Below are 12842 nucleotides of genomic sequence, written 5' to 3' on the forward strand. Positions count from 1 at the left end.
TACAACAATACAATACAAATAACAGGAAAAAGTCAAGACATTGCAACCATTTAAAATTTTAAAACAATGTTCAAACTATTAAAACAGTATTGAATTAAAAGCTTGGGTGAACAGCGGTGTCTTTAAGGACTTTTTAAAGGTTGTCAGAGATGGGGAGGCTCTTATTTCAGCAGGGAGCTCATTCCAAAGCTTCAGGGCGGCAGCAGAAAAGGCGCGTCCCCAAGTACCACCAGATGAGCTGGTGACAGGCCTCTCCTGATGATCTCAATGGGGAGTGGGGTTCATAGCCGAAGAGGACATTCTCTTAAATACCCACCCAGGGCCTAAGCCGTTTAGGGCTTTATAGGTTATAACCACCAGCACCTTGTATTTTGCCCGGAAACCTATCGGCAGCCAGTGCAGTTTTTCAATATGGGAGGAATATGGTCTCTCCAAGATGACCCAGAGGCTACGCTTTGACTATTCACACCATACCCTTCCTCTGCCTGCCACTCAGCCAGGGCTGTCCTTAGAGAGCCCTGGCGAGGTGCAGGATCTGGGGCAAATCTTCTCTGTGCAGATGCCTCCACTGCTGATCTTCCCTTCTAGAAGACATCCTGGAGGAGGGGGGTGGCTGATGAGATTCGGGGCCCTAAGCCATTCATTGGGGGGCCTGTGCCCCTAATGACACCCCTGAGTGGGGTGCTGGCTGTTTTGAGCATGGCACGGAGTCCCACGGATCCGTGCAGCCTCTCTGGGGGCAGATCTTGCTGGCTGCGTGATGCCATGCCATGCCCAAGCAGGTAAGGCAGACACGACTCTCATTGGCTGGCAAGGCTCTGTGGAGGCTGCTGGGATGGTCCCCCGTGAGTAGGGTTGCCAACATTTCGTTGCCAAAATGAGGGACACAAGGTTTGGGGGTGGGGCTGGCTGGCTGGGGAGGTCTATGCAGTAGTAATCGACGGCCTGAGTGTCATTGAGGTATGTGTAATTGAATCATGTGCTATTGAACAACGCCAGCATTGTAATTATTTAGAACATATTCAAATTATACCACTTTTCAACCAAAAACATCTCAAAATAGGAAGCTGCCCACCTCGCCAGCAAAGTGAGGGTGCTGCCCCGATAGGGACCAACATTTCATCCCTGAAATGAGGGACGTCCCGCATCAGGAGGGACAGTTGGCAACCCAACCCGTGAGCCATGCAGGGCAAGAACGGTGTCTTCTTTTCAGGCATGCATTTTCATTACTCTGCTGGGCAGAAGCCGCCCTTCTGTCAAAATGTGTAGTGGGCATGTGGAATTCACTGCCACAAGACAGGGAGATGGTTGCTGACTTAAGAGAACTCTGAAAGGGGGTTAGGCAGATTCCTGGAGAAGGAGCCGCTGAATGAGTCTCAGCCACAATAGTTTAATGTCACGTCCACATCCAGAGGAAGCCCACCCCTGAACACCACTTGCTGGTGGGCAAACAGTGGGGAAGGGCTCCACTTGGGGCTTTCCCAGAAGCATCCAGATCACCACTGGGGCAAGCCCCAAATTGGCCCAGATTGCGCTCCGGCTCTGCAGCTTCTCTGGAGTCCATAACGTGACACTCTGCAAAAGGAGTTGTCTGGTCCTGACAAGGGATCCCTGAGGATTAAAGTACGGTGACTTTCTGCTCAGCAGCAGGAAAGGAGGGAGGCCAGCCAATGAGCCCTCCCTCTAAGTACCCTTTTCTGCTTTGTCAATGAGTCCTACTTAACTATGCCTTCCTTGTTTGTTGGTGTGTGGCACAATTAGTTAATTGGAGAAGGCAGCGTCTGATTTAAATACCAATGGGATCTTGCAGGCATCCAGTGAGGTGGCAGGGAGTTGGAGGCGCAGCTCTGTGTTGGGCAAACAAGGAGGAATCCTTTGCAAACACAGCAGCAGGGAGCTAAGCAAATAGGAGATGGCTTGCGGGTCTGGCAAGGAGTGAAACTCTTGGACCGGGACAGGAGCAGAAGCCCAGCCAGAATCCCAGGGATGGAGTGATTAAAAGGGAGCCCTCAGGTCGGGGAGGAGGAAGAGGATGGCCAGGCTGTTTCAGAGGGAAGATAGGTCTTGAACTACCTGTCACACATAGGATTGACCTAGTTCATGTATTAATAACAACAATGTAGTATTTTATATAGTGCTATAGAATTTTCAAAGATCAGCTCAGTAATGTTTGCAACAACCTAGCAAGGGGAATGAGTGGGGCTGAGCAAGGGACTGAGGCTTGCAAAAGGCCACTGACAAGAAGATGCATGATATGGATTGGATTGGGGCAGGGGCCACAGCTCCGCGGCTGAGCCCCTGCTTTGCACGCAGAAGGCCCCAGGTTCATAAGAACAGCCCTGCGGAATCAGGCCCAAGGCCCAACTATAGCCCGGCATCCTGTTCCCCACCGTGGCCCACCAGATGCCTCTGAGAAACCCACAGGCAAGAGGTGAGGGCATGTCCCCTCTCCTGCTGTTGCTCCCCTGCAGCTGGTATTGAGAAGCATCTTGCCTCTGAAGCTGGAGGTGGCCTATCGCCACCAGGGCTAATATCCATTGATAGACTTATCCTCCATGCATTTGTCCAAGCCCCTTTTAAAGCCATCCAAGCTGGTGTGTCCATCGCCACATCCGGTGTCAGAGTGTTCCACGGTTTAATTATGCGCTGTGTGAAAAAGGACTTTTGTCGTTCCTAAATTTCCTGGCAATCTGCTTCCTGGGCTGACGCCTGGTTCTGGTGTTATATGAGAGGGAGAAAAATCTCCCTCTCTCGCAAGTGTCTCCAGGTATAGCTGGGAAAGACCCTTTAGTGCCTGAAACTTCTGAGAACTGCTGCCAGCCAGTGTAGGCCATGCTGAGTTGGATGGAGCAAGGGCCTCGACTCAGTAGGAGGAACGGCAGGTTCATTCATTGAACCAGGTGCTTTCTGGTTCCCAGCATGGTCTTCTGGCCACTGTGTCCTATTAGCCTCATTCAAATGTATGGAGAGAGTTACCCCTGCTAACTGAGCAAAGAGGCATCTTTTTCAAAGTGGTGATTCTCTTTATTTAGCAGGGGGAGAGCAACTGGCCCTATCCAGCCCCAGCACAGCATCCCTCCAGTGGCTGTTGCTGGGGTCAGTCTTATGTTTCATTTTAGATTGTGAGCCCTTTGGAGACAGGGGGCCATCTTATTTATGTATTATTTATTTTTCTATGTGAACAAAGTTCTTTAAGAACTTTGGTTGAAGAGCGGTCTATAAATATCCGCCGCCGCCGTCATCATCGTAGTAGTAGTAGTATGTGGTATAGTCCTGCCTGGATCCCATTCACATCAGTGGCGCTTGTGCTGGACAGTTTCCTGCCTGAGTGGGTAGCTGATCCTCCCTCAGGGCAGCATATGGGGCAGCGGCAGAGGTTCTCGGCCGTGGGTCCCCCATTGCTGGGCGACATCCCATCTTCCCCAGCGGACAAAGGAGGGATCAGGTTTTTCTGGTTCAAGCCGCTCACACATGTTATCGCTTGGCTGTCTCTGCGTCTGCAATAAAAACTCACCTTTGTCCTCCTTCGCCCTGGAGTTGCCTCTGCCCCAGGTCTAAAGGCCTGCGTTGGGAGCAGTCTTAACGTGGCCAGAAGTCCACAGGGTGATCAGAGGGCAGCAGAGGGAGAGAGCTTCACTGGGCAGCAGCACCTTGTGGGAGTGGAGGGAGGCTGGAGGGGGAGCAGCTGACCCAGGTAGGGAGGCCTGAGTGCCACAAGCAAGGGGTCCCAGCAGTAGTGGGAGGGGGGGGCTGGATGACAGAGGGGGCCCAGGGCTGTGTGGGAAGGGCAGGTGAGCAGGTTGGGCCCTTGTTTGTGGAGAATGCGCCCCTCTGCTGTAGGGAAGGATGTAATGCCCACCAGCATCAAAAGAGGAAAGTTAAACTGGTCCAGGCCAGTTTAACTGGAGGGACCTGGAGGGGCTATGTGTGTCCCCCCCCACACACACACCCCAGAAGGGTTTGGGTACAAATGCATCGGGGCTTTTCTCGGTTTGATCTGCAGAAGAGCGTGAAGGAAGGGCTCCTCTTGAAGCAGACCAGCTCCTTCCAGAGGTGGAAAAGGAGGTACTTCAAGCTGCGAGGGCGGACGCTCTATTACGCCAAGGACTCCAAGGTAGGGCTGAACTTGTGGGGCTGCCAGATTCCATGCTGGGCAAGGCTCCTGTGCCTTCTGAAGAGAATGCTGGCAGACGCTGATTCTCACATAAGGCTGCTGGGCTGGGAGAAGCTGTTCCTGCTGAAATTCTCCCTTTCCTAAAGGGCAAAGCCTGCGCTCTGCTCATTATTGAACTTGGATGCTCTGCTCATTATTGAACTTGGCCTCCCGGGTTTAGGGGCAAGAAAGTAGGCCAAGGAGAGAGGCAGGGAACTTGTGTGTGCCACCTCCCCTGTGTTTTTCAGTCACAAGCTCAATTAAAAGGGACCAAAAAAACACAACCCCAAACCCCAAAGTAGGTGACTTCGGAGCTAAAAATATGTAAAAATCTATGCAAGGGCTAATTCAGGGCAGGATTTGGGGACAGTTTGGCTGGCTGGAGCAGAAGGGAGGGCAGAAGCCCTCCCAGCCGGTTGGTGTCCAGCAGAACCAGGTCTTGCCTCTGGCAGGTCAGTCTCACTCTGCCTTCTCCGCTTGTTCCTCCAGTCCCTGATCTTTGATGAAGTGGACCTCTCGGACGCCAGCGTAGCCGAAACCAGCACTAAGAATATTAACAACAGCTTTACGGTAGGTCTGACAGCTGTCCCCCTAGGATGGGGACTCAGCTGTGTAGATGAGACCTTGTGGGGATGTCTGAAGGTCTCCCAGAAGTCTCTCATAGGAAGCTGCCATATACTGAGTCAGACTATTCTTGTTCAGTGTTGTCTGCGTGGTGTAATGGTTAGAGTGCTGGACTAGGACCGGGGAGACCCAAGTCCAAATCCCCATTCAGCCATGAGACTTGCTGGGTGACTCTGGGCCTGTCACTTCTCTCTCAGCCTAGCCTACTTCACAGGGTTGTTGTGAGAAGAAACTCAAGTATGTAGTACACCGCTCTGGGCTCCTTGGAGGAAGAGCGGGATATAAATGTAATTAATAAATAAATAAATAAATAAATAAATAAATAAATAAATAAAATAAAATAAAATAAAATAAAATAAAATAAAAATACACAGATTGGCAGCGGCTTCTCCAAGGCTGCAGGCAGGAGTCTCTCTCATCTCTATCTTGGAGATGCCAGGGAAAGAACATGGAACCTAGATGCTCTTCCCAGAATGGCTCCATCCCCTAAGGGGAAGATCTTACAGTGCTCACACTTCTAGTCTCCCATTCATATGCAACCAGGGTGGACTCTGCTTAGCTAAGGGGACAAGTCATGCTTGCTACCACAAGACCAGCTCTCTTCCCCGACCAGCTCTCTTCTCCTCTGTTCCTTCTCCTGGATTGGTCAATTTGGATCACACAAGGGCAGGATTCCCATCCATGGGTCACCGGATGTTGTTGGCCTTCCATTGTGGCTGAAGATGATGGGAATTGTAGTCCAACAGTATCTGGAATTCCAAGGTTGGGGTGTCCTTGCCCCAGAGAAATAAATGCAAATCTTGCGTGGCGTGGAGGAGGTGGATGCAGAAGGACGTTTTCTCCTTCTCTTAACACTAAAACCTAGAGTCATCGAGTGAAACTGATTGGCAGGACATTCAGGACAGACATTGCCACAAGATGTGGTGATGGCCACCAGCCTAGAGGGTTTTAACACATGGAGGATAGGTCTGTTGGCAACTGTTAGCCTCGACAGCTTAATAGAGCCTCTGTATTCAGAGGCAGCGTGATGCTGAAGGCCAGTTGTTGGAGAGCTGTGACAGGGGAGGGCTCCTGCCTTCCTTCCCTGCTTGTGGGCTTCCTGGAGGCATCTGGTTGGGCACTGTGGAAATCGAGAGATGCTGGACTTCTATCTGACCCAGCAGGGCAACTGCTCTTCTTCTTCTCCCCATAGGTGATCACACCATTCCGAAAGCTCATTCTGTGCGCAGAAAACCGGAAGGAGATGGAAGACTGGATTGGTGCCCTGAAATCTGTCCAGAAATGGGAAGTCAATGAGGTAGGGAACATAGGAAGCTGCCATATATTGAGTCAGAACCTAGGTCCATCGAGCTCAGTATTGTCTACCCAGACTGGCAGCGGCTTCTCCAAGGTTGCAGGTAGGAATCTCTCTCGGCCCTATCTTGGAGATGCTGCCAGGGAGGGAACTTGGAACCTTCTGCTCTTCCCAGAGTGGTTCCATCCCCATGAGGGGAATAGCTTACAGTGCTCACTCTTCTAGTCTCCCATTCAAATGCAAACCAGGGAGGACGCTGCTTAGCTAAGGGGACAAGTCACGCTGGCTGCCACAAGACCAGCTCTCCTCTCCCCTGCCGGTCCAATCAGAGGTGGACCAGTAGGTGAGTGGAGCACTGTGCCTAGAGAGAGAGGGAGGCATGGGGATCTGCAGAAAGGTGGAAAGGGACGTATTTGCTCCTGCCTTTCTGCTGCTGGATCCACCCACAGTGGGGTCCCTGTTTATCACTTGTGGCTCTTTGTGGCCAGCAGCTAAAGACCTCACAGCCAGATCCAGCCCACTCACACTTGCCAATCCAGAGGCAAGAGAGGAATGTGGAAGAAGTGGGCTACAAGACGTCCGTGAAGACGTCCGTGAAGCCCCCTTTGGAGGATGGGGGAGCCTGGCCCTCCACCCCCTCCTCCGGCTGGCCCTCCAGGAAACCTTGTCTCTGGCGGAGGGAGCAGAGCAGGGGGGCTCTTTTCAGCAGCCCACGGACTCTGCTCCAAGCCTTGGCCTTGCGGCTCAGGGCAGCGCTGCCTCTCTCCCTGGCCCCCCCCCCAACAGCCCCTCTCCTTCTGTGGCGTTCCAGGCCTCCCAGTTCAACATGGAGCACTTCTCCGGCATGCACAACTGGTACGCCTGCTCCCATGCCAGGCCCACGTTCTGCAACGTCTGCCGGGAGGCGCTGTCTGGGGTCACTTCCCATGGCCTCTCCTGCGAAGGTAACCGGCTTCTGTCTCTGACTCTTGCCCCGGAGTGGGAAAGGGGGGATGCGGGAAGGGAGCCGAGATGCTGGCTGCAGGGCAGGCTGGATCGGAACGTGGGAAGCTCAGCGGGGTCTGCCCTGAGGGTTTCCGGCAGAGAGTCCCTGCCTGGGGCTGCTGCCCAGATATCAGCAAGTTCGCTTATGCAAATTGCTGCCTCAGGATGTGGGGCAGGCAGTGGCTCAGGCAGTGTAGAAAGCGGGCTGGGCTTACCTGCCACAAATGTGTGTCTAGCAGCTCAATGCAGCCTCCAAGGCCAGACATCCCAGAGGCTGTGGACTGGGGACGTCTGCTGCCTTCACTCCCTGCTTGCGGACTTCCCAGAGGGATCTGGGTGGCCGCTTGGGGAGAAGCAGGAGGCTGGGCTTGCCGGGACCGGCTCAGGTCTGCCTTGGCAGTGCGGGCGGCTCCTCCCCTTCCACTCAGCCCTCAGCGGACTCCTGTGCCATTGTTTCCCCTCCCAGTCTGCAAATTCAAAGCCCACAAGCGCTGTGCCGTGAGGGCCACCAACAGCTGCAAGTGGACCACGCTGGCCTCCATCGGAAACGAGATCCTCGAGGACGAAGACGGGGTAACTCCCAGGACGCCTTTCTGCTCCCCGTTCCTTTGGCGGGAGTAACTGTGCCTCGGGGCAGGGAACCCAAGGGCCGGCTGTTCTGGTCTGGGGCCAGCAGCCGGGGAGGTGTGGCCCTCCCTGCGAGGGCGTGTGGGGCAGTGCTCCGAGGCCAGGTCTGCGGGCACACACAGGCCTTGCTTGCCCTCTGAGTGCTTGTGTCTCCCCACAGGTGGCCATGCCCCATCAGTGGCTGGAGGGGAACTTGCCCGTCAGTGCCCGATGCGCCGTCTGCGACAAGACCTGTGGGAGTGTGCGGAGACTGCAGGACTGGCGCTGCCTCTGGTGCAAGGCCATCGTAAGGGCCTCTCTTCTCCAGGTCCTCCCCCCCCCCGCCCCCCACCCCTGCTGCCATGGGATCAGGGGCCCCAGCCTGCCCCTGGTGTGTCAAGCTGGCCCTCTGAATCTGGCTTGTGGCCAGATTCAGAGTGGATGGCTGGAGCATGTGCTGGGTGGAAGGTGCCAGCAGCTCACTTGGAACACATGCCAAGGTTTTCAGCACATGCGCACTAGGGAGATCGGATCCGTTTCCAAGCCCATGGAAGAGAGCCGGAGCATCTCTCCTCTCCTTCCCGCCTCGCATTGAGACGGAAAGTCAGCCAAGGCTGTGGTGCCGATGAGCAAGAGAGAAGGGAGAATTGTGTGGGTGGCAAGAGTGAAAGTGGGGCTGTTAAAGATGCCAGAAATAGATGCCAACTCCGTTCTGCCTGCTTTGCATCTCGCAAGGCGCTGCAAGGGTTGTCAGTGCCAGGAGCCCTACAAGATGTCCAGGGGCCATCCAAGCGCAAGCCCCAGGAGCCGAGTCCCTGCCTGGCCAACTCTCCTCCGGGAGTGGCTCCTTCCAGAAGCCGCCTGGCAGGGATGTCGTGTCCGTTCCGCGAGTGGCACTGAGAAGGCCCCGTCCCTCTGGCAGCCTGCCTAGCCCTTCCGTTTTGTGTTCTGCTTTCCTTCCGGCCAGGTCCACAGTGCCTGCAAAGAGCAGCTGGGCAAGAAGTGTCCCCTGGGCCAGTACAAGGTCTCCATCATCCCCCCCACCGCCCTCAATAGCATCGACTCTGATGGTAAGGGACAAGGGCTGGGAGAGGTGCCTGAAGCCCTGGCAGCTCAAGGAAGTGGAGGGTGGGGCTTTTGGCCAAGATACGATGTGGGGCGCCCAGCCACCTTTTTAGGAAAACATAACTGAATTTTCAGTTAACAAATGTGCTCCAAACATTCTACACCTTATTTATCTTTCTTCATTCCTATATCCTGCCTTCCGTGTGGATTTGAGGCAGTTGAAAACAAACCCCTAAACCGATCACGTCATAAACTCCTTACAAAAAAGGCAGAGAGACGGACCATCCTGAAAGCAGCCGTTCTGCACAGTGACGGCTGCACAGAAGGGCGTGCCTCCTGCGTTCTTGCAGCCTCCAGAAATGTCTGGACCCAGGTCGGGCAAAGCAGCATCTCACCCAGGGAGCACCTAGAGGAGGCACCTGGGCGGAGACCAGTGTTCCCAGCAACGGGGATCCCCAGATGTCGTTGACTACCGCGCCCATCCTCCCCAGCTGCAGTGGCTTTTGGCCGAGGATTCTGGGAATTGTAGTCAGCAACATCTGGGGATCCCTGTTACAGCGAACCCTGGCGGAGACCTCCCCCTCTTCCTGAGTAGGCCCATCCGGAGGGGAGCTCCCAAGCAGCCAGAGACTTCCTGCCTCTGCTGCTGTCTGAACAAGCCTCTTCTGCCTCTCTTGGGCCAGGCTTCTGGAAGGCCACCTGCCCCTCTTCCTGCTCCAGCCCGCTGCTGGCCTTCATCAACTCCAAGAGTGGGGACAACCAGGGCGTCAAGTTCCTGCGCAAGTTCAAGCAGTTCCTCAACCCTGCGCAAGTCTTTGACCTGATGAATGGGGGGCCACACCTCGGGTAAGTGCCCCTCCCTCCTGCACGCCTCCTCCCCGGAGGCAGACGCACCCTTTGGCACTGCAACGCCTCTCCTGGCCCCTGAGGGCTGGAGGGCTCAGGTATTTGGAGGCCGGCTCCTTGGCCCTGGGCTCTGGAGCAGCCTGCTTTGGCTTGGCTGGAGATGCGTCTTGCAGCAGCCCACAGCATGGACTCATCACCGGAGCCCGTGCGGTCTTTGCTGTGCGGTGAGTTAGCAGAACATCTTGGCCGGGAGGCCAGAACTGCACCTTGCAGTGGTGAGCAACCGAGGAGGAGGCAGGCCGCTGACGTGGTTGCTGCCGCCGCCAGAGCCAAGCGTTCTTCTTTTCCCTGCCAGGCTGCGGCTCTTTCAGAAGTTCTCCACCTTTCGGATCCTGGTGTGCGGGGGTGACGGCAGCGTGGGCTGGGTGCTGTCTGAAATTGACTCGCTGGGATTGCACAAGCAGGTGGGGCCCTTCTCCCCGCTCCCTCCATAAACACACAGCTTTTGCAGGGGTGGGGAGATGGGCAGGGAACAGGCTTCCGTCCTCAAAACCCTGGATTCCGTGCTTGGGGGAAAACCCGCTCTGTGATGTTCAAAGGAGTCCTAGGGACTGGTCAAATCTTAGGAACATAGGAAGCTGCCATATACTGAGTCAGACCATTGGTCTATCTAGCTCAGTATTGTCTTCACAGACTGGCAGCGGCTTCTCCAAGGTTGCAGGCAGGAATCTCTCTCAGCCCTATCTTGGAGAAACCAGGGAGGGAACTTGAAACTTTCTACTCTTCCCAGAGAGGCTCCATCCCCTGAGGAGGAATATCTCGTAATGCTGACACATCAAGTCTCCCATTCATATGCAACCAGGGCAGACCCTGCTTAGCTAAGTGGACCAGTCATGCTCGCTACCACAAGCTTCCTCAGTTTTCTACAGCTGTCCTCTCCTGTTTGCTTTTCTCAGCCTAGCGTGGCCTGGGTGGATGGCAGAACCCCGTCCTTTTGTGACCAGGACTGTGTTAACTCCATGTCAAAAGCAGTGGCAAATGTTTATCATAGATGTCCGGGTTTTGTGCTCCGGCTCAGTGTTGCAAAAGCAAGCCGTGGCGGGTGTTGCTTTCAGTATTGGATTTGCCCCAAAACTGCACTTGTTTCTCGGAGAGCACGTGGTGCAGGAGCAGAAATGCAGAAACGGAGCCAAGGGAAAAGACGGAGAGAAGTGCATGATCCTGTAATATCTAATTACTGGAAGCCTCATTCAGAGACGATTTGGTTTCTCTGTCTATTTCTCAAGCACTGTGGTGCCCCAGTGAGGCCAGGAGTGGCGTGTGAGGGAGAGAGCAGTAGGGGCGAGGCCGTGACCGTGGAGCCCCAAAGGAGGGGAGACTGAATCTCATGACCCATGGCAGCTTCAGGTTTCGTGGAGATCTAGCTGTGGCAAGATTCGCACTCGGCTCTGGCTGTGCCCACCCGCTGACCACCCACCCCTCTGTTTATGACAGTGCCAGCTTGGCGTCCTGCCCCTGGGCACTGGCAATGACCTGGCCCGAGTGCTGGGCTGGGGCAGCCTCTGTGATGACGACACGCAGCTGCTGCAGGTGCTGGAGAAGCTGGAGAGAGCCACCACCAAGATGCTGGACAGGTGAGCACCAGGCGGAAGCCGCCTCCACGGTGCAGGGCAGAGGAGACTCAGCAGGTGTGACCAGACTAGTGCAGGGGCCCCCTCAGGCAGTTTGCCCTGTTGCAGCAGACTGTTGGGTGTATTAATTAACAAGACGACATGCACAGACATGTACAGGTGCCAGAGATGAGTCCCCCCCACTTAAGAGCTTAGGGAGCTGCCATATACTGAGTCAGACCCTTGGTCCATCTAGCTCAGTATTGTCTTCACAGACTGGCAGCAGCTTCTCCAAGGTTGCAGGCAGGAGTCTCTCTCTCTCTCTCTCTCTCTCTCTCTCTCTCTCTCTCTCTCTCTCTCTCTCTCTCTCTCTCAGCCCTACCTGGAGATGCCAGGGAGGGAATTTGGAATCTTCTGAATGCAAGCATGCAGCTTCTCTTCCCAGAGCAGCCCCATCCCAGATTATATCTTACAGTGCTCACATGTAGTCAAACCAAGGTGGATCCTGCTTAGCAAGGGGACAATTCCTGCTTGTTACGACAAGGCCAGCTCTCCTCCCTTGTCTGGGCTCCACCCAGGGCTGTCCTTAGGGCGACCATTCTTTTAACCCCCATTACAATTAACTGGAAGGGGGTCCTGCCTTGGCTGATCAGCCCCAGGCCCTGCAAGGATAGCCCTGGCTCCATCTCGCCTGTTCCTTTTTGCCACACCAAGATGAAAGCTTTGGGTGGCGGGAGAGGAGGGAAGGCCTGTGCACAAGCAGCTCAGCCTCCACATGAGGAGCAGAGCCTGAAATGCCAGCATGCTTAGACTCCCTTTTGGGACAGGGAGCCACTTTATTGCTTCTTTCTCCATGTAAACTGCTTGGAAAACTTGAGTTGTTGGTGCTGTTCTCTTCTCCAGCCTCCCCTGTGCCCTCAGACTGGGCAGGTTCAGTGCGATCTGGACCTCCGATGGCACTGAGAACGCCCATCTTCCCTTGCAGGTGGAGTGTTCTGACCTACGAGGCCCCCAAGCGGTCTCCCCCGGCCATCAAAGAAGAGGAGAACGAGGACCCAAACATCCAGGTCAGTTCCGTCTTGGGCAACCTTTGCTGTGGCCTACTCCGGGCAGCGGTGCAGGCAGGAGGGTTGAGGAAGGGGCTTGGGGGGGCCAAGAACACGGGATGGTGCCCCCTTCCCCGTGCCCTTCTCTGCAGCAGAACAGGTGGAGGCACAGAGGAGCTGAGGGCACACGTGGGGCCTCCTGCTTTGACCCCCTAACTGCTGGTCATTCCCAGGTGCAGATCTCCCACTATGCTGACTCGGTAGCCTTCCACCTGGCGAAGATCCTCGAGTCTGACAAACACTCCGTGGTGATTTCTTCAGCCAAGTAAGGGATGGTGCTTCGACCGGAGTGTGTGTGGGGAGGGGGGGAGAGAGCATGCACAGCTCTCAGGGAGCAGCCGCTGCAGCAGCATCCTTAGACTCAGGGAGGGAGTCTGGTGAGCTTGAGGGATGAGACCCTGGATCTGGCAAGCTCCGGACTTTCCAGGGCCCCTGCGGCACGACTCATCCTGTGGGCAGAGCGCTCCGCTTCCCTTGCCCATCTCGAGAGCTGGAATAGGAGCGACTTCCTTCAGACTCAGTAAAGACTGTTCCAAGTGCTCTGCTGATTCAGA

General features: G+C 55.1%; 1 protein-coding gene across 6 annotated transcripts in view; it reads left to right on the forward strand.

The window, feature by feature from the left end:
• Positions 1 to 12842, forward strand: part of LOC128335414 (diacylglycerol kinase delta-like) — a 56259-nt gene that overhangs the window by 21459 nt on the left and 21958 nt on the right. For 5 of the 6 annotated variants that reach the window (XM_053273602.1, XM_053273606.1, XM_053273601.1 and 2 more), the window contains 12 exons: positions 4004 to 4114; positions 4643 to 4723; positions 5970 to 6074; positions 6883 to 7015; positions 7522 to 7628; positions 7843 to 7968; positions 8629 to 8731; positions 9410 to 9572; positions 9928 to 10036; positions 11067 to 11206; positions 12168 to 12249; positions 12462 to 12553. In XM_053273602.1, coding sequence (XP_053129577.1) covers positions 4004 to 4114; positions 4643 to 4723; positions 5970 to 6074; positions 6883 to 7015; positions 7522 to 7628; positions 7843 to 7968; positions 8629 to 8731; positions 9410 to 9572; positions 9928 to 10036; positions 11067 to 11206; positions 12168 to 12249; positions 12462 to 12553 — 1352 coding nt within the window. The remainder of the gene's footprint in view (positions 1 to 4003; positions 4115 to 4642; positions 4724 to 5969; positions 6075 to 6882; positions 7016 to 7521; positions 7629 to 7842; positions 7969 to 8628; positions 8732 to 9409; positions 9573 to 9927; positions 10037 to 11066; positions 11207 to 12167; positions 12250 to 12461; positions 12554 to 12842) is intronic. The other variant, XM_053273604.1, reaches the window with a different exon arrangement.

Source organism: Hemicordylus capensis, chromosome 11 (genome assembly GCF_027244095.1).
Source record: "Hemicordylus capensis ecotype Gifberg chromosome 11, rHemCap1.1.pri, whole genome shotgun sequence".
In the NCBI taxonomy this organism is placed as follows: domain Eukaryota; kingdom Metazoa; phylum Chordata; class Lepidosauria; order Squamata; family Cordylidae; genus Hemicordylus; species Hemicordylus capensis.